The following is a 25,748-nucleotide window of genomic DNA, read 5'->3' on the forward strand; positions in this document are numbered from 1 at the left end:
AAGAACTACCAAATCACACCAAGAACTACCAAACTATACCAAAAACAATCCAACCAAAGCAACTACCAAACCATACCAAAAACTACTAAACCATACCAAAACCTACCAAACCATACCAAAAACTACTAAACCATACAAAAAACTACCAAACCATACCAACAACTACCAAACCATACCAACAACTACCAAATCACACCAAAACCTACCAAACCAAGAACTACCAAACCATACGAAAAACTACCAAACCACACCAAGTAGAAGTAGTAGTGGTTATAGTATTGTTGTTGTGGTTATTATTATATTATTATTGACTTTAATGTAAAATACATTTTATTTATTTATTTTACTTTCTTATAAAATGTAGGTTATAGATGTGCTGTTGTTAACAGGCTCTCTGTAATTAGTCTACTATAGACTATGTTAATTGTTCAGTGTAGCAGTTTTCCACACATAGATCACCTTTCTATTACCAAACTATACTAAGAACAAACAAAGCAAGAACTGCTAAATCACACCAAGAACTGCTAAACCATACCAGGAACTACCAAACTATTCCAAGAACTACCAGACCATACCAACAGCTACCAAGCTATACCAACTACCAAATAATCTGTGGTGCTGAAACGAGTTCCTGTAGAAAGGAGCTTCCTGTGATTGAGATGATCCTCTGTATTCATAACTTCTTTATTCTGTGTGTATCTCCATCACCAGCGGGTCTCATTCCATACAGATCATTCAGAATCTCCGCAGCCCGTTTGGCTCTGATGGAGAAGGTGAAGCTGCGCTGGTGGAGGGTTTGAGTTTCTGCATGTGAGCTGATGTGAAAGGCTCTCCCACGCGTATTTAAACATTTAAACAGGTCAGAATTAAATATTAAAAAGAGGAGAATAAACTCCACGAGGGATAAAGACGGGGGGGTTCATGCACTGGCGACTTCAATTTAGTTTAATCATTTGACATTATTTTATGAGCAATTATTTATTTTTTTATATTTTAGTTATTTTAATGGTTTGATGACATTCGTCCCATTGTGCTTCTCATTACAGTAGTACCTATTTCAGCAGTTTAGCCCCACCCATTCAGCTTACAGCAGTTTAGCCCCACCCATTCAACCTACAGCAGTTTAGCCCCACCCATTCAGCTTACAGCAGTTTAGCCCCACCCATTCAACCTACAGCAGTTTAGCCCCACCCATTCAACCTACAGCTGTTTAGCCCGTGCCTATTCAGCCTACAGCAGTTTAGCCCCGCCTATTCAACCTACAGCAGTTTAGCCCCACCCATTCAACCTACAGCTGTTTAGCCCTGCCCATTAAGTCTACAGCAGTTTAGCCCCACCCATTCAGCCTGCTGCTGTTTAGCCCCGCCCATTCAGCCTACAGCAGTTTAGCCCCGCCTAATCAGCCTACAGCAGTTTAGCTCTATAAAACCACACATATATTATAAATGGACATCAGTGGAGGATACAGAATATGTGTCCCCTAAGTGCTGCACTGATAAGACCCCGGCTTCATAAAACAGCTTTATTTTTTGTTTTGTTTTGAATTACAGTACAGTATGTAATCAACACAATACAAAAACAAAAGTACTTATAGTAAAATTATAGTGCAGTAGTAGAAACAAAAAACAGTATTGTGTGAGATTGTATGGGATGGATTGGATGGTTTCAGACTCGTGAGACCGGTTACGGTTTCTTTTTCCATCTGTTCCAGCGCTGAATCAGAACCAGGAAATACCCAGGAAAACCTGCACAAACGAGTAGCTAACTGCTAACAGGCTAATAGCCACGCCCACACCACCCACCACAAAACATGTCTGATTCCGTCCGTCACTCCATATCCAGCCTTTCTCACCGTGTTCTCATCTTCTTTATCCTCTAAACGAGGGTTATTTGAGCATGTTACCGAAACAGCCTGTACTGCAGTGGATTCACCTGTAGCTGGATAACTAGCTACTTTAGCATTAGCATCACCCGGCAAGATACAGCTCAAAGCACCACAAATCTGTCACTTCAACACCAGTCATTTGAATTTGTGCTCTCAGATACGAGCCTTTATCCTCTAAACGGGTGTTTTTAATCATCGGTTCACTAGAACACCGACATAAACATAGAACCAATTAGCAAACAGCCACGTCATGACATCATCCCACCGAACAGTTCTGTAGCCCCAAATATGATTAACTAATCGAGATGAAAAAGAAAAGGCTGAGCCCAGTTTTTAAGGGCTCCGTGTCGAACCGTGTCCGTGTGGAAACGCCACCGGAACGGTGGACAGTAGGCCTATGTTTCCACATGCCTCTTTCATTGCTTACTGAAGAGGCTGGTGGGCATGTGGTTGGTGGTCCTACACTGTCCAACGCCAAGCTGAAAACACTTCCTCAGTTGGATTGAGAAATAGGGAAAAAGGGGCAAGTTTAAAACTGTGAGGTTATTGTTGCTGGTGAACGAGTCCTGGACCAGAGCAGCCCAGTGGAAACTTACATTATCCCAGATGATGACAAACCTGCACTGTAGTGCTAATTTATTAATATTTTTTGTAGTGCTGAGGCTCAGACTGATTAGTTTTCGATTACTGTGTAAGTGTATTCAGGTGTGTGTGAGTGTGTAAGTGTTGCCAGTTTCAGGTCTGTTTTGCTTTTTGAATGGAAGTGTTTTCCCAGTGATTGCAAGAGCTTTCGTTCTTGAACGAAGTGCCCACTGTAAGAAACTATGTACTGTTTTGCGTAAGTGTGTTGGAGAATTTCAAATTGCTAAGCAGAAAATCTTTGATGCTTTTATCTGAGCATTCACTCTCAGGGTGTAAGCAGTCGGCAAAAACTGTAAAACAGGCGTTCTCAACCTTTTTGACCTCAAGGCCCACCTGTTCATCATAGGCAGCACAAGAAAACAAACTTAATTTCAAACAAAATTTCATTTTTGGAAAATTTTCAAGCCCCTGCCGCTTTCAAACGTGGGATGCATGGCACAATCATCTGCCGCAGCGTACTCCGTTTACCGGGTCTACATGAGTCAGACAGTTATCAGATTTCTGCTTTACAACCAGCCAGTAAACTCACAGAAGACGACGTGACGTGAACGTAATGTAAAACTCAAACTTCATGAGCAGCTTTTTTTTTTTAAACATCGCGCTGCTTTACTTGAAAATATGAACATACATCATCTAGAAGATGAAGAATATTTCAGTCCTTTATTTCATATTTGGTCTCACGGCGACGCTGCTCGCTTATTTCCGGTACCGCCATCTGTTCTTGCACATGCTCAGACTGAGAAGTCCGAAAGAAATCAGAGTAAGAGTTCACATGCACTGAGAGATCTGATGACTGAGCTAAAATCCAGCCTCTTTATCGGATTTCTTAATCAGATTTCTAGATCTGAGTATGGCATTTATGTGACCATTTGGATAATCAGATAACTGCAGAAATCTGATTATGATCGGATTATTGAGTGTATGTAAACACACTCACTGATTTTGATAATGAAATGCAATCACCAGCCCTGGTCCTCTTCAGTACTGCCCCAAGGACCACCAAAGGGTGCTTCCCGGCCCAGTTGTGGTCCATGGCCCAGTGGTTGAGAAACCCCGTATTAAAGAGTGTTGTCTGAAGAGGATGTGGCACCCAAACATTTGCATACGCCTGTAAATAAGGCTGTTATTATTATTATTGTTATTATTATTATTGTTATTATTATTTATTTTATTTTATTTTGTTTTTATTGTGTCTCTGTGTTTATGCAGTGATCTTGGACCGGAGCAGCTCCGCCCATGAGCAGTGAGGCGAGCCTGCTGTTGGCCGGAATCGTTATCGGCCTCGTGCTCATCATCTCCTGTATCACCATCATCATCGGCAAGCTGAGGAAGGGCAACCACAAGAGGAACCCAAACCTGCGCTCCAGCAGTCTCGGTATGTACCGCACCACAACTAACCCCCCTTTAACGTTTACCTCCTGTGCAGTGATGCAAGCTGAAGTTTACTCTGCTTTAACTGAACACTTTCCCTTTAAGGGGCAATGTTTATTTTTTAATGCAGGCTTATTATACGGTTTAAATCTTAAAGGGCTCATATCAGGAAAAACGTCCTAAAAAAAGATTTCCACACTTTCTTCAAATGAATGAACTGAGTATGATGTAGTTTGTCAGTATTCTTAAAATATCTGTAAAAAAAAAAAATTTATATATATTTAAACTTAATAGGTTTTTATGACATCACAAAAATTCAACACCTTCACATAAATCTGCTTGTTCAGCCTGCAGGAGTTAAGCCCCGCCCATTCACAATAAAGTTATGTAAGTTGTGTGTTTCAGCCCAGATTACTTTTTGAATGAGGTGCCATTCAGGCAAGCCAATCAGAACAGAGCTCATTTACATACACATCTTAAAGGGCCCATGTCCTATATTTTACTTGTATTCTGTTTTTTTCCCATTAGATCCAGTTTTGACATTTATATGGTTTAATGTAAAAAAAACAGTTATGCTGGTTTTGTTAGTTTCTTCAAAACATTCATGTCTTATAAATATGTAAGATATATGTAAATTAGCTTTGCTCTGATTGGCAGCGCTGCATTGTGCCTCATTCAAGAAAGCAGTCTAGGCTGAAACACTCACCGTGAATGGGTAAATGTGTAAATGGATTGACTTTTAGTGACATCACAAAAACTGTGAATTCAAAATTAAGTTTATTAGCCATATATGAACTGTATGGCCTGGCGAGTGAACGATAAAGTTTGAAACTTTACAGAATACATAAAACTTTATTTTAAAAAAATAGGCAAATTTGGTTTTCCCTGATATGGGCCCTTTAAAGCCACTGTAAAAATTAAGGGAGTTCGATCCCTGGTGATGTTACAGCCATCCTTAGCCGGGAGTCCGAGAGAGCACAATTGGCCTCTCTCTCTCTGGGTGGGTGGGATGGCCCCTCCTTCTCCCCCCATCACTCAGCGTGGGCGTCTGTTAGCTGACGTAACAGATCTGGCGGTTGGCGCTTTCCTCCGAGCGCGTTCGGCTGTCCAGTGACGTTGAGTGAGTGGCAGTTCGAAAAGAAGCGGTGGTTGGCTTCACAGGTCTCGGAGGAAGCCTGTGTTAGCCTTCACCCTCCTAGCGTTGATAGCATCGTGTGATTGGGGGGAGTCCTAACTAGCGGGTGGAATTGGAGATGACTAAATTGGGGAGAAAATTGGGTAAAATAAAAAATTAAGGGATAGAGAAATGTTGGAAGATGATCATGTAAAATTTAATTATGACTGTTTTTGGTACATAAAACCACACAGATGTTATCAGCGGACCTCAGGAAGAAAAAATCGAAGAAAAATGTAATATATATGGGCCATTTAAAACGCAGTGTGAAGAGCCAAAACAGCTCTAACTGTGTCTCTGAGCGGTTCACTGTATGAGGAGGGAAACTGTTCCAATCCGACTCTAAGATCTGGTTGTTTTTCGTGCCTGTTAGTTGGAGACCGTTACTTCGTGGGCTCAAATGGGGAACTGAGGCCCATCCGTCCTGATGATTCTCGCACCGCGTCTGACTGGGACTCCTACATGGAGACGGTTTCCCAGAACAGCGACACGTGTCCGGACTCTCCACCTCGGTGAGTGACTCTGGCCTCTTTTCCACTGCAGGGCCGAACGGTTCTGAGCACAGAGAGTAGCCGTTCCAGTGGTGTTTCCTCACGGACACGGTTCAACAAGGAACGCTTAAAACTGGGCTCAGCCCATTTTTTTCCATGGTTAGCTAACCGTATTCGGGGACACAGAACCGTTCGGTGGGATGATGTAACGACGTAGCTGTTCACTGATTGCTTCTATGTTTATATCGTATTGTGTCACAGCATCAGGCTGCGCTATTTCAAACCCACAAGCATTCTAATACATTCAGTTTGCTCAAATAAATGAAAGCAGTGCACGATTTTAAATCCATCATTCAATAAACATCAAAGCTTCAGTCTAAAATCAATTTCTAAATGTTAAGTGGCACTAGATGGATGGATGAATGGACTGGTGCAGGGGTGCTGTGATAGATGAATGGATGTTTTGATGAATGAATGAATAGATTTATGGATGCATGGGTAGATGGATGGATGAAAGGATGAATGGATGGATGAATGGATAAAATGATGAATGGATGGAAGGATGAATGTAAGGATGGATGAATAGATGCATGGATGGATGATATATGGATAAAAGGATGGATGGATGGATGGATTGATGTTAGGATGAATGGATAAAAGGATGAATGGATGGATGGGTGGATGTAAGGATCAGTGGATGGATTGATGGATGAATGGGATGGATGGATGAAAGGATAGATGGATGGATGGATGAACAAATGGCAGGATGGATAAACAGATGAAAGGATGGATGAATTGATGGATGTAAGGATGAATGAACGAAATGGATGGATGGATGGATGAATGGATGGATGCAGTTCGTGTGAATGTGGAATCAGTAATGCTCGCTTCATCTGACTCATGAATGAATCATTCTTTTGAACTGGTTCGTTTCAATAAACTGGTTGAACTGATTCTGATTCTGACTTGATCTTGAACTTTTTTAGCATCTTTGCAAAAATGTACATCTGAGTCAGAGGTAAAAACATTCAGTAAGAATTTAAATAACATTTTTTACCATTTTACTTTATAAATATATTACAAAGTACAGCATGTGCTCCGTTATAGAGTCTCTCACTGAGTCAGACCCTGTTAGTGAGAAGAACCAGAGAACATCAGTCACTCAGTCACAAGTCATTCTGAGCCCAAATAGAGGAGAAGAGGAGGATGAAGTGTCGACTTCAAGTGAATTAATGAGCTGTTGAATCAAACATTTGATTCCTTGAATCATCACGGTAACTGAATCATTGATGTAACTGGACAGAGAGAGAGAGAGAGAGAGAGAGAGAGAGCGCTCACCCTTGAGGGACACTGGGACTGGACTAAACTATTTTTAGGCTGTGTTGTCCAGAGCTCTGGTATTATTAGAACACCAGAGAAACAGGGAGAGATCGACAGTCCGAGAGAAAGAGAGAGAGAGAGAGAGAGAGAAAGAGAAGGGGAGAAAGAAGATAAACAGAGAAAGAAGAACAATAACAGAGAGAGACAGTGATTTTCAAAATGAATCAATGTTAAACATTTCCAATATCAGTGATGCACACCTTTGTGATCATTTTTTATTTTATTTTCTATGAATCAAACAGCTCTTTTTTTTACAATATTACAGAACTGAAGGAAACAAAAACAACCCCTATCCTGTCCCCATCCCTCCGGTCCATCCATCCCCTCTACATTACACTGCTAACAAATATCAAATAAGGTTTTAATTTAAAGAAAGATGCTCATCTACTATTCAACAGCTATTGAAGAAATAAATCATACATGTGAACGTAAATACATACTTCATGGCTCACAAATCTCTCTTTTTTCATACCGGTTCCCACAAAGGTTCTGTTTATCGAACAGCAGTGGTGGACGAAGTACGCAAACCATGTACTTGAGTTAAAGTAGAGACTCCCAAGGTAAAATATTACTGCAGTAAAAGTAGAAGTTCCTCCCTTTAGACCTCCACTTGAGTAAAAGTACAAAAGTATTTGCCTTCAAATCTACTTAAGTATCAAAAGTGAAAGTACTGAAAGATTAATTATGGCTTTAATGTCCTATTATCATATTTGTAATAAGACTCGCTTCATTAACTCCATGTAGGTGAAAATACTCCAGTGTCTCTCTTGGTAAACCAGTCTTTTGATAGAATGTCATTAATTAGTGACGCTGATGTCTATTAAAATTATCATAAGCACAAAACACTGAAGGCAAACAGTTTCCATCAGGTAGAACTGAGTGGCTCTGAAATCACTTTATACAAACAAGCAAAGTTTCAGTTTAAGATTTATTTGAACTGAGTTACAAGTTTAAGTTTAATAAAAACTTTAAACTCAGGTTCACAAATGAGTTTCCTTTACTAAACTGCATCTGTAGGTCTCTGTTCATAAACATAAACTAGACAAAACTAATTTACTGTAAAATGTAATACTGTTTGTATAAATTCAGAATAAAGACACGTCAGTCACAACTGCATATGTGTACATATCTCTATATTGTGGTCTGTTTACACAAAGTTAGGTTAGTTCATCATTTATGTTGAATAGACTCTCCCAAAGTTTTACGCTGCTGCACTGACGTTGAACCGTGTGCTGCACTGGGTCGGTATGACCAACAGGTCAAAACAAGCTCAAAACAAAGTGACCGCTGTGCCCTGATTGGTGCTTCACGCTTCTTTCGTTTTGACATGTTACGTTTTTATACACACATAAACCAAAAGGAACGACAGATTTCTCATAATGTAGTGGAGTAAAAAGTGAGATATTTGACTTTGAAATGTAGTGGAGTGAAAGTCAAAAACTCCAGCAGCACTGCTGTGTCTGATCCACTCAGACCAGCGCAACACACACTAACACACCACCACCACGTCAGTGTTACTGCGGTGCTGAGAATGATCCACCACCCAAATAGTACCTGCTCTGTGAGGGTCCATGGGGGTCCTGACCACTGAAGAACAGGGTAAAAGGGGGCTAACAAAGTATCAGAGAAACAGATGGACTACAGTCTGTAACTGTAGAACTACAAAGTGCACCTATATAGTAAGTGGAGCTGATAAAATGGACAGTGAGCGTAGAAACAAGGAGGTGGTCATAATGTTATGCCTGACTGGTTTATGCAAAAACTTCAACAGTTAAATACAGACACTTGTAGTAGACCTTGAAATATTACATGGATGCTTGCAATATTGAAAATTTTAATGTCCTCAGGTGCTCCTTCCTTTAAACCTGCCTAGTAGAATTGTGTAGAACTGTGCAGAATTGAGGTGTAACTGCTGTCCCATAGCCGGCTGTTGGGGTAGGAGAGTCAGGGCACAGATAGGATTGTGTGGCGGGCCTGATTTGGCCCACGGGCCTTGTGTTTGACACATGCGCTCTAGACACACATCACTGAATTATGTTATTGGTTTTATGTTATTACATTCTTAGGTTTTATTACATATTTACCATGCAAACTATAAAATCTATTACATTATTATACACTATTGGTTCTGCAGGCCCCCCACAGTGTTCTTCATTACTGCATCATATTTCTACAGGCTGGGCGCTTCACTCTGAGGTTCCGCCTTCTTCTGAAGATCCTGCGAGGCCAATAAACTCCCCTGAACCCCCCATTCCCCCGCCCCCCCGCGTTTGATCGAAATGGCAGCTTGTTTAATTGGCATCTTCAATCATTTATCCACATCCTCCTCGGAAATGTATCCGGCCTGCCTTTCTGCTGGGGAAGCCCACAGATCATCTCCTCCAATTAAAGCGCTCCAAAAAAGCTACAGAGCTCTTCACATCAATGCTAAACTATTTAGCAAGTAATCTGAGTAACTCCACAACATCTCCATTATGACTGTAACCAGCTGGATGCACATCTAATGCATTAAAATGCATCCAAATCTCAATTTAAGCCTCCGCAATTAATCATTCATGAGCAGAATGAACTCTAACTGTTGCTGGTACTGCTTCGCCTTAAAGCAACAGTTCTGCAAAAAGGTTTCTGTACCAGTTAAAAGGTTTTGCTAGAACTGGACCTCTTAACCAAGAACAGTGGTGGACAGTAACAAAGTAAATGTAATTAGTTACTGTACTTAGGTACTTTTTTTTCGTGTATCTGTACTTTATTGAAGTATTTCCATTTTGGGTGACTTTTTACTGAAATCTGTCGTTCCTTTTGGTTTATGTGTGTATAAAAACATAACATGCCAAAATGAAAGAAGCGCAAAGTAAGAACACCAATCAGGGCACAGCGGTCACTTTGTTTTGAGCTTGTTTTGACCTGTTGGTCATACCGACCCAGTGCAGCACACGGTTCGACATCAGTGCAGCAGCGTAAAAAATTTTGGGAGAGTCTATTCAACATAAATGATGAACCAACTTAACTTTGTGTAAATAGACCACAATATAGAAATATGTACACATATGTGGCAAGAATGGCCTGGGTTCGATTCCCAGTTGGGGTGACCAGGGTCGTTTCTGTGTGGAGTTTGCCTGCTCTCCCCGTGTCTGTGTGGGTTTCCTCCGGGTACTCCGGTTTCCTCCCACAGTCCAAAGACATGCAGTCAGGCTGATTGGACATGCTAAATTGCCCCTAGGTGTGAGTGAGTGAGTGAGTGAGTGTGTGATTGTGTGTGTATGTCTGTCTGTCTGTCCTGTGATGGACTGGCGACCTGTCCAGGGTGTATCCTGCCTTCCACCCAATGACAGCTGGGATAGGCACCAGCACCCCACTGCGACCCAGAAAGATAAGCAGTTTAGATGATGCATGATGTTTATGAACAGAGACCTACAGATGCAGTTTAGTAAAGGAAACTCATTCTGAGTTTAAAGTTTTTATTAAACTTAAACTTTGCTTGTTTGTAAAAAGTGATTTCAGAGCCACTCAGTTCTACCTGATGGAAACTGTTTGCCTTCAGTGTTTTGTGCTTATGATAATTTTAATAGACATCAGCGTCACTAATTAACGACTCTATTAAAAGACTGGTTTACCAAGAGAGACACTGGAGTATTTTCACCTAAAATGAGTTAATGAAGCGAGTCTTGTTATAAAAATGATAACAGAACATTAAAGTCATCATTAATCTTTTAGTACTTTCACTTTTGATACTTAAGTACATTTGAAGGTAAATCCTTCTGTACTTTTACTCCAGTGGAGGTCTAAAGGGAGGAACTTCTACTTTTACTGCAGTAATATTTTACCTCTCTACTTTAACTCAAGTACATGGTTTGTGTACTTCGTCCACCACTGACCAAGAACCATTCAGAGAGAGATTTTCCAGTTTAAAGACTAAAGCCCTTCTCTGATGATGTATTTTGAAGGTTGGAAAAGGTTGGTGTCTTTTTTGTTTCTTTCAAGGGTTCTTTAGTAAAGGCAACAGTTCTATTTGGAACCATGAGTTCTTTATAGAACCATTTCTTTGCATGGTGAAATGGTTGTTCAGATTGATGGAGAACATGCTGTGTATAGTTCTATGTAGCAACAAAGGGGTTCTTTCGTTGTTACAAGCTTGACATCATAACAATAGCAGAACCCTTTTTGATGCTACATAGAACCACATTCAACGCTTTTTCCATCAATCTGTAAAACCATTTAACCATGCAGAGAACCAGTTAAGCAGTTCTATAAAGAACTTACTATTCTAAACAGAACCATTCCCCTTAAAGAACCCTTGAAGAACCATCTTTTTTAAGCGTGAAGACCAGGCTGTTAGGATTAGTTGACACCACAGGGATTTCCAGTGGTTGTAATGAGAGACCCTGATACTAAATGTTGGATTCTGTGAAAGCGGTGAGGCCGAGGGAAATAAAGCTGCTCTACAGAACTGCAGAACATGGAAAATTACATATTAGACTGGTTTTATGCCTCTGTAATAGTACAACGCACTAAAGGTGTAGAAGTAAAGGTGCATACTGTTCAAACCGCAGGTGTTTGTGGGTAATCCTCAGGGGAAGCTGTGACTGTATTTGCAAAAAAAAGCTGAAGCTTAAACAAAGAAGCGATTAAAGAGGCGTGAAAATGAATACAGTGTGTATCATTTCAGATGAGGCGATGAGATCAGAGATAAAACCTGAGATACTTAATGATATTCTCCAGCACTATTAATGAACTGGGTGGGGTGGGGCACCAAAAGAAAGATCCCCATGGTGACTCTGAATCTCAATCAGACTCTCGGTCTGACTCTCGGTCTGACTGTTGGTGTGACTCTTAATCTCGCTCTGAATCTCGCTCTGATTCTGACTCTCACTCTGACTCTTGGTCTGACTCTTGTTCTGACTGAATCTCACTGTGACTCTCAGTCTGACTCTGGTTCTGACTCTTGGTGTGACTCTTAATCTCGCTCTGAATCTCACTCTGATTCTGACTCTCACTCTGACTCTCGGTCTGACTCTTAATCTCGCTCTGATTCTGACTCTTGCTCTGACTCTCGGTCTGACTCTGAATCCTGCTCTGACTCTTGCTCTGACTCTCGGTCTGACTCGCAGTCTCACTCTTGGTCTCACTCTTGGTCTGACTCTCACTCTGACTCTCGGTCTGACTCTTAATCTCGCTCTGATTCTGACTCTTGCTCTGACTCTCGGTCTGACTCTCAGTCTGACTCTCGTTCTGACTCTGAATCTCACTGTGACTCTCAGTCTGACTCTCGGTCTGACTCTTGGTGTGACTCTTAATCTCACTCTGAATCTCACTCTGATTCTCACTCTCACTCTGACTCTCGGTCTGACTCTTAATCTCGCTCTGATTCTGACTCTTGCTCTGACTCTCAGTCTGACTCTGAATCCTGCTCTGACTCTTGCTCTGACTCTCGGTCTGACTCGCAGTCTCACTCTTGGTCTGACTCTCACTCTGACTCTCGTTCTGACTCTTAATCTCGCTCTGATTCTGACTCTTGCTCTGACTCTTGGTCTGACTCTCGTTCTGACTCTGAATCTCACTGTGACTCTCAGTCTGACTCTCGGTCTGACTCTTGGTGTGACTCTTAATCTCACTCTGAATCTCACTCTGATTCTGACTCTCGGTCTGACTCTTAATCTCGCTCTGATTCTGACTCTTGCTCTGACTCTCGGTCTGACTCTGAATCCTGCTCTGACTCTTGCTCTGACTCTCGGTCTGACTCGCAGTCTCACTCTTGGTCTGACTCTTGGTCTGACTCTCACTCTGACTCTCGGTCTGACTCTTAATCTTGCTCTGATTCTGACTCTTGCTCTGACTCTCAGCCTGACTCTGAACCCTGCTCTGACTCTCGGTCTGACTCTCAGTCTGATTCTCGGTCTGACTCTTCGTCTGACTCTGAATCCTGCTCTGACTCTTGCTCTGACTCTCGGCCTGACTCTGAATCTTGCTCTGATTCTCAGCCTGACTCTCAGCCTGACTCTCGGTCTGACTCTTGATCTGCCTTAAACCAGAATACTGACGTCTGAAAGACACTAATAAAGCAGAAAATCCCTGATTTCAGATGTTTCTGTTTTTCAGTTTAAAATCTGTGTAAACTGGAACTGAAAGACTGAATGTGCTTTATCAGTCTTTGTGTACTGAAGGAGTCTGAGCTGTAACGCTGTGTAAGAACTAACCCCGCAGTGCGGAGGCTGGACTGAAGCCCAGCTGCTTCTAAACGGTGCTGCGCTGTAGAAAACAAGATGGAGATTAAAGTGATATGAGGTTGGATTCTGTGATTTTACACAAACAGCTCAGTGACCGAAAAACCTACATGCCCTGAAAACACTCTTTGGCTCAGATCTCTTTAAAACACTGACCCATATCTCTGAATTTTGGTGGGAGGCTGCGGCTAGGAAATGTGGTAATGTGGCCAGAAGCTCACACTGCTTGACCTTCTATAACAACATATAAGGTCTATGTTAAATTGTGCCTCCCGTTAGGCTGTTCCCAGCACTCCCCTATGTGTGTCCAAGCAAAATAAAATATTCAATAAAAACAAGGCTCAGCTGATTGGCTACATTTGAGTTAAGAGGGAGAAATTAAGCCTTTTTTGATTTTTCCACCAAATTGCCGCTTTAAATATCCCTCTGTCTTAATGACACTCACAATCTCTCGAGACTCTGGAGTGATTCTTCCTACTTGCAAGTGTTCAGCTCCATGTTATTGATGAAAACAGTCATTGCGTATTAATGAGGCTCAGTCGGGGCTCCACAGTAACAGCAGCCACTCAGACTGATTACAGCCAACAAAGGTTTCAGATTAGAGAGTGAAATGAGCCCAGTGAGAGTGAGTCTCTATAAACGCCATTAAGAGCAGCCCACTGTATGTTCCAGAATAGTTATCAAAGTGTAGTACACGTAGCGCCCTCAGGTGGTACGAAGATGACCCTGAATGTCTGTTGCGTGCACTGAAAAATCCAAAATGAACAATAAAGATGAAAAGAAACTAAAATAGAATAATTAAAATCTGTACCAAAGCTTGAGACCAGTTTTCTAATTTAATAAAATCAATTCACATGTGCAGCCCACCTGAAAACCTGGACTAAACTGGTCAATGCTGGCCACCCCAGCATGGTCATGCTGGTTGACCAGCATACCAGCATCTAAACACAACATGTGCTGGTTTTGCGGGTGACCGGCCATGCTGGTCTATGCTGGTTTCTCTAGCAGGGACTGGACACAGGCTGTGTTGAAACTGCATGTGCTAATAGTTGGGCATAGCTTTCAGTGACACAGCTTAGTGTAGCGGTGGGCGATACAGCAAAAGATCATTTCACGATACTTCAGGGAGTTTTTTCATCTGTCATGATATTTATTTTTTCTAACATCTGATAGGTTAGAACAGACTAAGTAAGCCAACATGTTTAAAATACTGTCAAAACTATTAATTTAGTTATTTGGATTCATCATTTTACACACCGGGCTGCACTAAACCCGAATTAACACAGCTATTATGCTGTCTTTGGGATGTTGTGTTGTTTTAAGTACTGATGATATCCATGATATGCTCAGAAAAGCAGATTGGGATGCAATTTATCACGATAATGATAAATATTCTCCCAGCTCTGGCTTAGAACGACATTAGCCACGTTTACATGCAGCCTAATAATCTGTTAACAATCCGACTAATAGCTCAATGGGAATACGTCCATGTAAACACCCCATCGGATTTAGGCCATTCTGAGTACAGTTTCTATCTGATTGATCGAGGTGGGGAATCCTGTAAATAATCCGTTAAATAGAAGAATAATAACCGTGTAAACGCCTGTATCTGATTACATTCCCTATCGGAAAGTTTAAGTCCGTTCTGATCATGTTCGTCGCGTCATAGTGAAAGTTTATACCGTTCAACATGGCGGAGCAGAAACTGGTCTGCAGAGGAGACGAAGTTTCTGCTCTGATCTTTAAAAGACGGCGGTGGGACGGACGTCCAGCTTATGTGTCTCAGAACGCGACGTCTTCCTCTCGGCCTTCTTTAATAAGGACATGTGAAGGACGTTTTCCTGAGTCTGACATCATTTTAAAGCAGTTAAAAACTCAAGCGTAACAACTGGAAACTCATCTCACTCGGACTGGACCTCACGTGATGTTTGCTGTCATGGTAACGTTTAAGCATGCGCGTCATTTTGCATCAGATTACTTGTAGTGAGCATGTAAACGAAGATTTTCCATCAGATTGTTGAGTAGAGTGAGCATAAACACCTTCAGATCAATCAGATTGGCAAAAATCTTTGCATGTAACGTGAAAAGTAAAGCTTGTTTGAAAGGAGGAGGCCGAGAGGACCTGCTGGGAACGAGGCTGTTGCAAAGTCCATGTAGTAAGTCTGTTCACTCGGTGGGCGTCTTTGCATCACCGCCGGGCAGTTATTTCCAGCCATACAAGACCAGACTCCTCTCTCTCTGAACGGGGAGAGACCAAAATACTCAAAACTGAGGGTCAGATTACTGTTTATCAGTGATTTCAAATTACGGATTTGAAATCACTGATAAAGTGTAAGAAAATTCTCATGAATACTTTGTAGCGTTTGGCTCAGTAACACTCAAAAAACGTGATTTTTTGGGTTGTTCTGGCTACTGCGGTGCTGCAGATCTCCACAACAAGGAGGGGCTTTCCCCACTAGTGCATAACCAGCAAGCTGATTGGCTCTTTTTATTGAAGGGTGGGTCTTTCTCCATAAAACAGACAGCATGTTGAGCGTTTTCAACCAGTGTTAGCAACCTTCAGAGGCTACGAGTTAGCTCACTCTAAGATAATGTAAAGGTGTTGTAGTAAAGGTATTTTGCTGCCATGTTTTGACTGTATTATGTGTAGCTAGTAGGGTTGTAACAGTTCATAAAATTCAGAATTCGATTTGATCCATTTTTGATATGGCAAAATATTCATATTAATATGTTAATTTTCTGTTTTCCATTTATTAGACCATTATACAACAATATGAAAGTACAATATCTGAAACAAACTGTTCTTTAGTGACCTAATCTAGTCTGAGGTAATGTGATGCATTCAGTCACAATAATAACAAATATAAACAAATAACAAATAATAATGACTAATTAGAAAACTGTTCCATATATATATATATGAATGTGAGTTGCGCCAATGAGAAGCTGAAAATACTGAGAATAATTTTTGTAATTCTGAACATTTTACTTTCACTTTGAGTGACTTCTTTCCCAGAAAGATAACCGGCAGGACCAAGGTGTTCCAAAACCTAATTAAAAATTGATCACAAAAAAAGTGAAGCGGTTCTTCCTTCCTGATCAATATTTTATCGGTCAGGCCAAGAACAATACCTGCCTCTGACTTTACTGAGAGAGAGAGAGAGAGAGAGAGAGAGAGAGAGAGAGAGAGAAAGAGAAAGAGAGGGAGAAAGAGAGGGGGAGAGAGAGAGGGAGAAAGAGAGATTGAGAGAGACGTAGAGAGAGAGACAGAGAGACATGGGGGGGAGAGAGAGAGACTGAAAGAGAGAGAGAGTATGTGTGAGACACAGATGGGGGAGAGAGAGGGAGGGAGAGAGAGAGAGAGAGTGAGAGATTAAGCCCAGACTGCTTTTTGAATGATGCGCAACACAGGGCAGCCAATCAGAACAGAGCTCATTTACATATAAAGTCACAGTAACAAAAACAGCCTGTTGAACTCTAATGGATAAACAGATGCTGGAAAATGTTCATGTAGAGCTGAATTATGACAGAGAGGTTATAAAAATGCAGCGTTTGGGTCCTTTAATACTCTGTAGTAGTAATCATATGCTAACATTAGCTACTGAACGGAGTCTAAATAATATCGTCTCTCGCTCTGTTTCAGATATGACGAGTGCGTGGAACAGAACACCCCTCCGACGTACGACCCCACAGAGGCTCCTCCGCCGTACTCCCTCACCGACCCATGCCGGTGGGATCGAACGCCCTCCCCTCCCTTCTACGAGCTGCAGATGGCGCTCTCGTCAGATGCTTCAGCTTATCCGATCAGACAGTGGGACTTCAGAGATTGGTCAATCGCGTCCATCTCTCCCTCTCCGCTACCCCTGGAGGAGGCGCCCCCCTACGAGGCCGTGGCAGTGGGCAGCCCCAGCGCCACAGACAGACCCTGGACGACCCCTGAACCCCCTCAGGCTGTGTCCTTCCCTGAGACGCTTCCCTGCAATATTTAGTGTAGTAGCCTAAATATTATTATTGTGTATGCTATTACAGGCAGGCTTTGTAGAGAGACGTCTGTTTACCGATTTTTTTACTGATAGGTTCAGTGTGACAGGAGTAAATTGTCGCTGATAGCTTTAGCTATTGATTGTGCCATTATGACAGCAGGAGTTAAAGGCTGGCAGAAAAACTCCTGGACATGCAAAATAATTTTGATGGTGTTGGGGAAAAAAGGACAGGCGATTCTCCGGATTTTCTGGAGTCTTTTCACTTAAACAAGATGGCACCAAAGCCGGTGATAAAGGGATACAGCAGAGATTAAATTGTCCTAAACGTAGTTTACCCAGTTTTTTAAGTAGCTACGAATTACAGTGATAGGACGTAAATTCGTCGATTACAGCTAGAAAGATCAGGTAGCTTGACTGCTGACTAGGGCTGTGTATTTAAGGTAGCAATGGATTTAAGGTGACAGTGAATTTAAGGTAGAAGTGAATTTAAGGGGCAGTGGATTTAAGGTATCAGTAAGTTTAAGGTGGTAGTGGATTTTAGGTTTCAGTAAATTTAAGGTGGCATTGAATTTAAGATGGCAGTGGATTTAAGGTAAAATAAATTTAAGGTGGTAGTGAATTTAAGGTGGCATAAGATTTAAGGTGGCAGTGGAAGGTGATATATTGTGATTTTTTAATGTAATTTTAGGAAAATTGTCATAGCATGAAAAACACACCACCATATGCATAAAATCTAAGTAAAAGAAAAAGCCTAATGGCTGAAGATAGATACAACACTGCCATCTAGTGATCGGGGGGTTTAAACACGACACAAAATGACCCAATTTCTGCCACAAATTTTTGTATGTAAACTTATTTAAAATCAATTCTATGTTTTTGATAATCGATACAGTATCACAAGATATAATATTGCGATACTCAAGTGTATCGATATTTTCTTACAGCCCTACTGCTGACTAATGTTTTATCACATCTTACCATCAGATACGCTGAAGGGAGATGGAGCGAACTACACGACGAGGGGAAACGTTATAACTAAGGTCATAACTCTTTGAAAATGAACCTTTATTTAGCAGTTATTCAGATTTAAAGTTTTTGTTCAGGAGCAGCTGGACGTTCTTCTTGTTCCCCTTTTCATGAGGCTGAAGTTGACTTCTTCTTCAAAATTTCCATTCCACCTTAAGCGATGCAGCATTTGTGCAGTTGCCAGAATGTAACTGCAGCACCACTTAAGGTGGAACGGAAAATTTAAATAAGAAGCTGAATTTAGCTTAATTCTTGTCTACAAAGTTGAGCGAAAAGTATTGTCTTTGGTTTTCGTTTGTTGCGACGCTAAATCAGGAAGAAAATGAAGAGTTTGAATTTCTGTAAGTAGAGCTAGCGTGCAGAGCGGTGCAGTGCAGAGTCAGACATATGCTAATGCAATGTCATTGAAGCTCAACAGGCTTGGAGGAGAATGCTAACTGCTAACGCTAACGGCTGACACCAACCCATGTTGGCTAGCATTGCGCTGAGTGATGGGGGATAGTGGCTGATGGCACACGCACTGATCTGTAGCAGCATTTTTTCCCCAATAACTTTGACGAGGCATCTTTTGAACATTAAGTTAATCGCTACTTTTTTGTATGTCGCTGTTGTCGGAAGAAAACCTCGTATCTCCAAAATGGTAACTTTACAGGAGGGGGAAAAAACCTACTTTACTTTTAATGTAAGTCAACGGAACCAGAATTTTTTCCAGGTCATTTTGGGTCGTTTCTTTTGGTCCATTCATCATGAAATTTACCCATAATATAAAGGACTGCAGGTTCTACGAGGTTTTCTTCTGACAGCAGCGCTATGAACATTATATGATTATTAGCTGACAGCACTGCAGAATGTCTGGCAAAATAGATTTGCGATGTCATGTTTGTCCATGTGTTAGTTAGCCATAGCACATGCTAATGTAGCTAACTCTTAGTCTCAAACATGCTAACAGCAGAGTTAGCAATATAGCATTAAGTCTGCAACAGAAACAGACTACACATCGGATCTTTCAGCGCTCTGAAAGTGAGTCGGGGGGTAGTCATGGACCCCTTTCCTGCATTTTATCCAAAACATGTGTAAACCGCTGATTTGGTTAATGAACATTAGCCGTGTTTAAAATGCTACGCTAGTAATCGGTGCGGTCATTTAGGAAGTGCATGAACAGTGCAGAAATGTCTTTTAATGTTTAATATTTTCTAAAAAGCATTTTATTCTCTTCATTAATTTTCCATTTGGGATGTATGAGAAATGAGAAATATGGCACATTATTTATTATTATACAGAAGTTGGTTATTGATCGTTGATCGTCGTTATTGATCATGGCCCGTGTACCCAATTTTGTAATAATATCTCAATAAAGTAATAACCCCAAAAATTTAATACAGATCTGCACTTAACTTGGTAAAAAATGTAATAAAACCCAGTAATGTAATACCTTACCCACATTATTGGGCAAGTTATTACATTACTAGATTTTATCATTTCTTGACCAAGTTTTGTGTAAAATATTATTGCATTTCTCAAGGCTACTACATTATTGGGAAGTTATTACATTCTGCCACTGGGCTGGGCAGGCGGCCCTTTCCTATAATGTATATAAAACTGTAGTCAAACCCAGATTTCTATTTGTTTGACTGCTTTCTGAGTATTAAATGCTCTTATGTAGCTTTTACACACTACATTTACTCAAACTAATAATGAGAAGAGTGGGCTTTCCATGTTGGCTTTGGGATCTTTATTCTTTTTTACACCATGTAAAAGTCCACTTAAAAACCTTAAAACACAAAATATTTTTTCCTGTTTTTGCTTCATCCTGAACGCCACGGAATTTCACGGAAGCTCTAGTCTTGCAAAACTGGAGTCTGGAGCATTTTATAGTTCAACGTGATGAAGAGCTGCCTAGTTTGACAGGAAAAAAACATTTGAATGGCTTGAAAATCACAAACTGCAGGCCAGCTGGTTTTTGTGTGACGTGTTGGGGCAGCGATTTTCCAAATGCTACAACAAAAACACACCCGGTAGAAACAAATACATTTGCATCGGTGAACGTGAGGATATCTTGTTCGAGAGCTACAAAGAAAACTTTCAATATCTTAAAAAATGTGGTTCACAAACTATTTTTCAGTCCAGCGACTCTGAAAGTATCACACTGCTATGGAAAACCAGGAAACTTGGAAAGTGGTTTTCCAATCGGATGGAAAACCGCTATGCAGAAGTACATGCACATGAATATGGGGATAGCCAATGAAAACAGAACACACAAAATTCTTATAGCTGTGGTCAGCTTAGCTTCCTACAAGTATTAGATGCTTTGTGTACATGTGGGCGGAGCATCTGAGACTGAGACTACAGAAGCTCTTTCCGAGTGGAATTACGAGTTGGAAAGCCGTGCAAGTTTTGCTGCAGGTGATGTCATTGGTCCATCCTTGCCGCAGTTTCCAATAACCATTCAAATTTAAATAACTGGTAGTTAGAACTGTGACTTTACAAGCTGACGAGGACGCCCAGATGCACCATTACTGGATGATGGGGACCGTTCAAACCTACCACTCGGAGATTTGGAGGTGGGATAGAACAAAAATGTGGAGCAAAATGTCTACAGAGGACGGCTCATTTCTACAGACTCAAAGACTCAGAGCAGAGAGCTGGACCTCGCTTAGAAACGCCTCCAGAGCCCCACCGTTACCTCGATGATCAGCCCAATCCAGCCAGCATGCTGGATATTCAAGGGGTGCTGTTAGAGATCCCCAAAGCTATGGACCACTAAAAAGGGAATTCCACAGATTTGTTCAAAATTCCTGCTTAATTTAATGATTAAGATGTAAACAGAGCTGTTCAGAGTGGTTTGGTGTGAAACGCTCTGTTCTATAGAAACTTACTGAGTCAGAATTGTTTACAGTGGTGGTGATAGGAACCAGACGTCCACCTCTAAAAGCTCCCTCACATTAAGTTATTACATGAAATAGTTATGAATTCACTGCCTGATGACTGAGACACTGTTTTATGATCGTTTTGAGAAGATTTTGGCCTTAAAATCCATTCATGGTGGATTTATGGTCATTCATGGTCTGTTTTTTCGCTATTTTCCCATCATCAACATTCCATATAAAACTCAGACTCCATTCATGGTGGAGGGATACATAATATGCAGGGCGCTGTGAGGCAAAATAGTCCCCAAAGAAAACATATTATTTCAGATTTTCCACTATTTTCTATCTTCAACATTCCATATAAACTCAGAAGACTTGTGTAGGTTCACGGGTGGTTCTGAATAGTAAATAAAATGTCTATATTTGTGTTGTAGTCATGGCGACCCCTGGTTCCCATCACCACCACTGTAAAGACATCTGAACCATTTCACACCAAACCTCTCTGAATCTCTCTGTTTACATCTCATACGCTTTGAAAAATGGGTGGAATTCCCCTTCAATGTTTTTATATCTTTTCTTAGTGTTGTTTATATATGTAGCTCTTTCTGATCTTTATAACTAATAGAAACTCGAAGTTAACCAGCTTTTTCCTTCTTACCCCAAACACGGTCGATCAGCCGAGACATGTTTGATGTTAGCTTTGCTGGCGCTATGAGGCTAATGTAGCTAACAGCTAATGGAAGCTTAATAGCATCAAGAGTTAGCATATAGCTAACTGCATGCTTAGATCATTACCCAAGCCTGAAAGCGTGTGGAGGTGTTCAGTGTCTCTAATAGACTTGATTGTGTAGTTTATAACACACTGTTATCTATAAACATGGACTAAAGTACGGCTTTGAAGTGCTGCTGTTAGCTGTGTGACGTATACGGCTAATGTTCACTTCAAGCTACAGCAAAGATGTCCAGAGGAAATTAGCTGTAGAAGGTAATAAATAGTGTTGGTGCATTAACTAGCTTTAAAGAGTTTTAAAATAGCTGGTGTTCACACACACTTAAAAAGGTTCTTCAAGGGTTCTTTAGTAAAGGCAGTGGTTCTGTTTAGTGGACCCAGACATTGGACTATTTGGACATTCGTTCATTTAGGTACTTGGTTTTTATTTTTGAGATATTTGGGTTTTTTGGGGCTAAATTTAGGCTATCAATAAAGACACACTGCAAAATACTGTAATGTCGAGGGTTTTCGAGAGAAACTTAGTGTTAGATGACTTGAGGTTTCCAGTTAATAACGCAGCTTTACTTTTAATCTGCTGAAAACAGCACCAAACACAGCCTCTCCAGCGCTAACAGCTAAAAACACAGCCCTCTGCTGTACCGGAGCTGGTTTATGAGCCTGGCCACTTCCTATTTCCCCCGTTATATCAAAAACTGCTAAACAGCAGAGGGAGTCCTCAGTGAATGGGGGTGAATGGAGCTAAACGGGTAAAAACGAAAAGTTAAAATAGTTTCTAATCACTCGCCCAGAACTTCCCTTTAATTTTAGAAAGTAGAAGTTTGTATTTCACTTAAAAACAAAGAAATCTCACCTGTATTTTTCCTTTTTTCTACAGGAAACAGGTTTTGGGCAGCAGGAGGCGGGCATTACTGCTAGAGAGTGATGATTGGTGAGCGGAGCAGCTCATTGGCTGTTCGCGCTCACTGAAGTCATGAACGTACATGAGGTGCTGTTTTAAACTCCTATAACTCGAGTTTAAAAGCTCTTAAAAATATAACAGCGGTGTTAAAATGTTTTATGCTGCTCTGTGTTCAGGAAATGGTTGAATTCTTTTACATTAAAAACGTTTCAGCATTTATAAACTATGATTTTGCTCAAATGCTCCATATCAACCCATTCATTTTGGACTCGCTCGGGAGCGCCCTCTAGCGTTTGAGAAACACGGAAGACATTGCAGAGTGGAAGTTCTCCTCTCTACAAGTTCTCTGGCTGTACTCTGTAGAACCCACTACTCCCCCACATTCAGGCTCTTCAGTATAAAAGTCCTTGTCGAATGAACCTAAAACAGCCCAACATAAACCTTTCTTCTCTTTAAAACACTGAACCCTTTACAGTGCAGCGTGTTGTAAGTGTCAACACATTCTTGGACTGTATTTATATATTTTTTTTTTATACTGTTGAAATGTAGAAATATATACATCTCAGCTTGGGAGCCTGACATCGAGCTCACTCACAGCAGAGTAGACCAGAGAACTTGTAGAGAGGAGAATTCCCACTCTGTAATGCTTCCAGGTTTCTCAAACGCTAGAGGGCGCTCCCGAGTGAGTCTAAAATGAATGGCTTAATATGGAGCATTTGTGCAAAATCATAGTTTATAAATGCTCAAACATTTTTAATATAAAAGAATAGATTCATTTCCTGAACACAGCATAAAACATTTTAACACTGCTGTTATATTTTTAAACATTTTTAAACTCGAATTATAGGAGTTTAAAACGGCACCTCATGTACATTTATGACATCAGTAAGAAACATACAGCCAATGAGCTGCTCCGCTCGCTAACCAATCAGCACTCAGCAGCAGTAATGCTAACCAATCAGCACTCAGTAGCAGAAATGCTAACCAGTCAGCACTCAGCAGCAGTAATGCTAACCAGTCAGCACTCATTAGCAGAAATGCTAACCAATCAGCACTCAGCAGCAGTAATGCTAACCAGTCAGCACTCAGTAGCAGAAATGCTAACCAATCAGCTCTCAGTAGCAGTAATGCTAACCAATCAGCACTCAGTAGCAGTAATGCTAACCAATCTGCACTCAGCAGCAGTAATGCTAACCAATCAGCACTCAGTAGCAGTAATGCTAACCAGTCAGCACTCAGTAGCAGAAATGCTAACCAATCAGCACTCAGCAGCAGTAATGCTAACCAGTCAGCACTCAGTAGCAGAAATGCTAACCAATCAGCTCTCAGTAGCAGTAATGCTAACCAATCAGCACTCAGTAGCAGTAATGCTAACCAATCTGCACTCAGTGGCAGTAATGCTAACCAATCAGCACTCAGTAGCAGTAATGCTAGAGTTGTACTGCCCAAAAAACATACAGGTGAGTTTTAAACTTTTCATTTTTAGCCGTTTAGCTCTGTTTACTCCCATTCATTGAGGACTCGCTCACAGGCGCCCTCTGCTGTTTTGCAGTCCTGTTTTTGATATAACGGGGGAAATAAGAAGTGGCCAGACTCCTCATAATCCAGCTCTGGAAAGTGGTTCAGAAAACTCATGAACCATGAGCTCTGTATAGGCCTATTCATGCCTGATGGTTCTTTGCATGGTGAAATGGTTCTTCGGGTTGACGGGAAAAGGTGTTGTTTTTGAAAATGGTTCTATATAGCACCAAAAAGAGTTCTTCTATAGTTACGATGCTAACTTTAGCAGAACCCTTTTTTGTGCTATATAGAACCATATACAACACATTCTCCATCAATCTCAAGAACTATTCCACCATGCAAAGAACCATTTAAGCATGAAATGGTGCTATATAGATCTCATGGTTTTAAATAGAACCATTGCCTTTACCAAAGAACCCTTAAAGAACCATCTGTTTTAGTGTGCAGGCTGAGATAATGTAGCTAGCTGTTTTCACCTCGCCTCCCCTTCAGTCATTTAACCCCAAAATCTGTAGCGATAAAACAGAATCGTATGTGTTTTAATATGATGTTGAATCTGTTTTTAAAGGAGGCACATTTAACCCTTTCCTCTCCGCATGTGTGACAACGAACAGCACTTATTATTGACGGAGAACAATTTGGGCTTTGCTTGAACTTTTTGTTACCTGAAAGGAAAAACAAAAAAATTTTGTATAATATTTGTAAGTTACAGTGATTAAAATCATATTTAGAGAAATCAGAAACCATAAATAACCCTGAAAACTGTTGCTATGTTTGTTTATGTTTTATTTATTCATGTTTACTGTTTATTCAGTTGAACTCACTGTGATTATTTTGTTGTTTTTTTTACTCAAGAATGACAAACCTCTCTGAGACGGTCATTGTTTTAAGTACTTGTTGACGTTTTTAACCTAATGTGCTCATATCTAAAACAGAAAACTGCAAACATGTAGAAAAAAGCCAACTTCCATAAACAGAGCGAACAGACTGACCGTAAGGGCTTCAGCAGACACATCTAAACCACTTTACCAAAGGACATAATACAGTCACTATAAGATGAACACATTTATTCTGTATGTTGTGATGTTATTCCATAATGATACACTTAATACTCCTGATGGATTTGCTTCTGTATAGATGAATATTAATTTTACTAGCCAGCTTATATATTTGAAGCAATCAGTTCCAGCCTGTCGGATTATGAGAATCCTCTATGCTTCCAAAACGCCATCTTTGTCTGTCTTGTCTGTCTGTGCTCTGGTCAGTGTTTCTCACTGCAGTCCAGTGGTTTCGACTCATCTGTGCGCTGTTAGGAAATCAATAATGTGCTGCTATGATTATTAGCTTACAGAGCAGCAGGCAGATCAGAACACTTTACACATGCTGGTGTTTTTCTCCATGAGCTGTTTATCTTTAAAATCCACACTGTGAAACCTCTCAGAATGGACCAACAGCCTAATAGGTGTTTCCAATAAAGTGGCCAGTGAGTGGAGGTACAAGGAAGGTGTTTCTAATAAAGTGGCCAGTTAGTGGAGGTACAAGGGAGGTGTTTCTAA

General features: G+C 40.8%; 1 protein-coding gene across 1 annotated transcript in view; it reads left to right on the top strand.

The window, feature by feature from the left end:
* Window positions 1–17,153, top strand: part of bean1 (brain expressed, associated with NEDD4, 1) — a 53,982-nt gene extending 36,829 nt beyond the window's left edge. The window contains exons 3-5 of the mRNA XM_036561273.1: window positions 3,737–3,902; window positions 5,446–5,584; window positions 16,808–17,153. Coding sequence (XP_036417166.1) covers window positions 3,764–3,902; window positions 5,446–5,584; window positions 16,808–17,153 — 624 coding nt within the window. The 5' untranslated portion in view covers window positions 3,737–3,763. The remainder of the gene's footprint in view (window positions 1–3,736; window positions 3,903–5,445; window positions 5,585–16,807) is intronic.
* The last annotated feature ends 8,595 nt before the right edge of the window (window positions 17,154–25,748 follow it).

This window comes from Colossoma macropomum, unplaced genomic scaffold, assembly GCF_904425465.1.
Source record: "Colossoma macropomum unplaced genomic scaffold, Colossoma_macropomum, whole genome shotgun sequence".
NCBI lineage: Eukaryota > Metazoa > Chordata > Actinopteri > Characiformes > Serrasalmidae > Colossoma > Colossoma macropomum.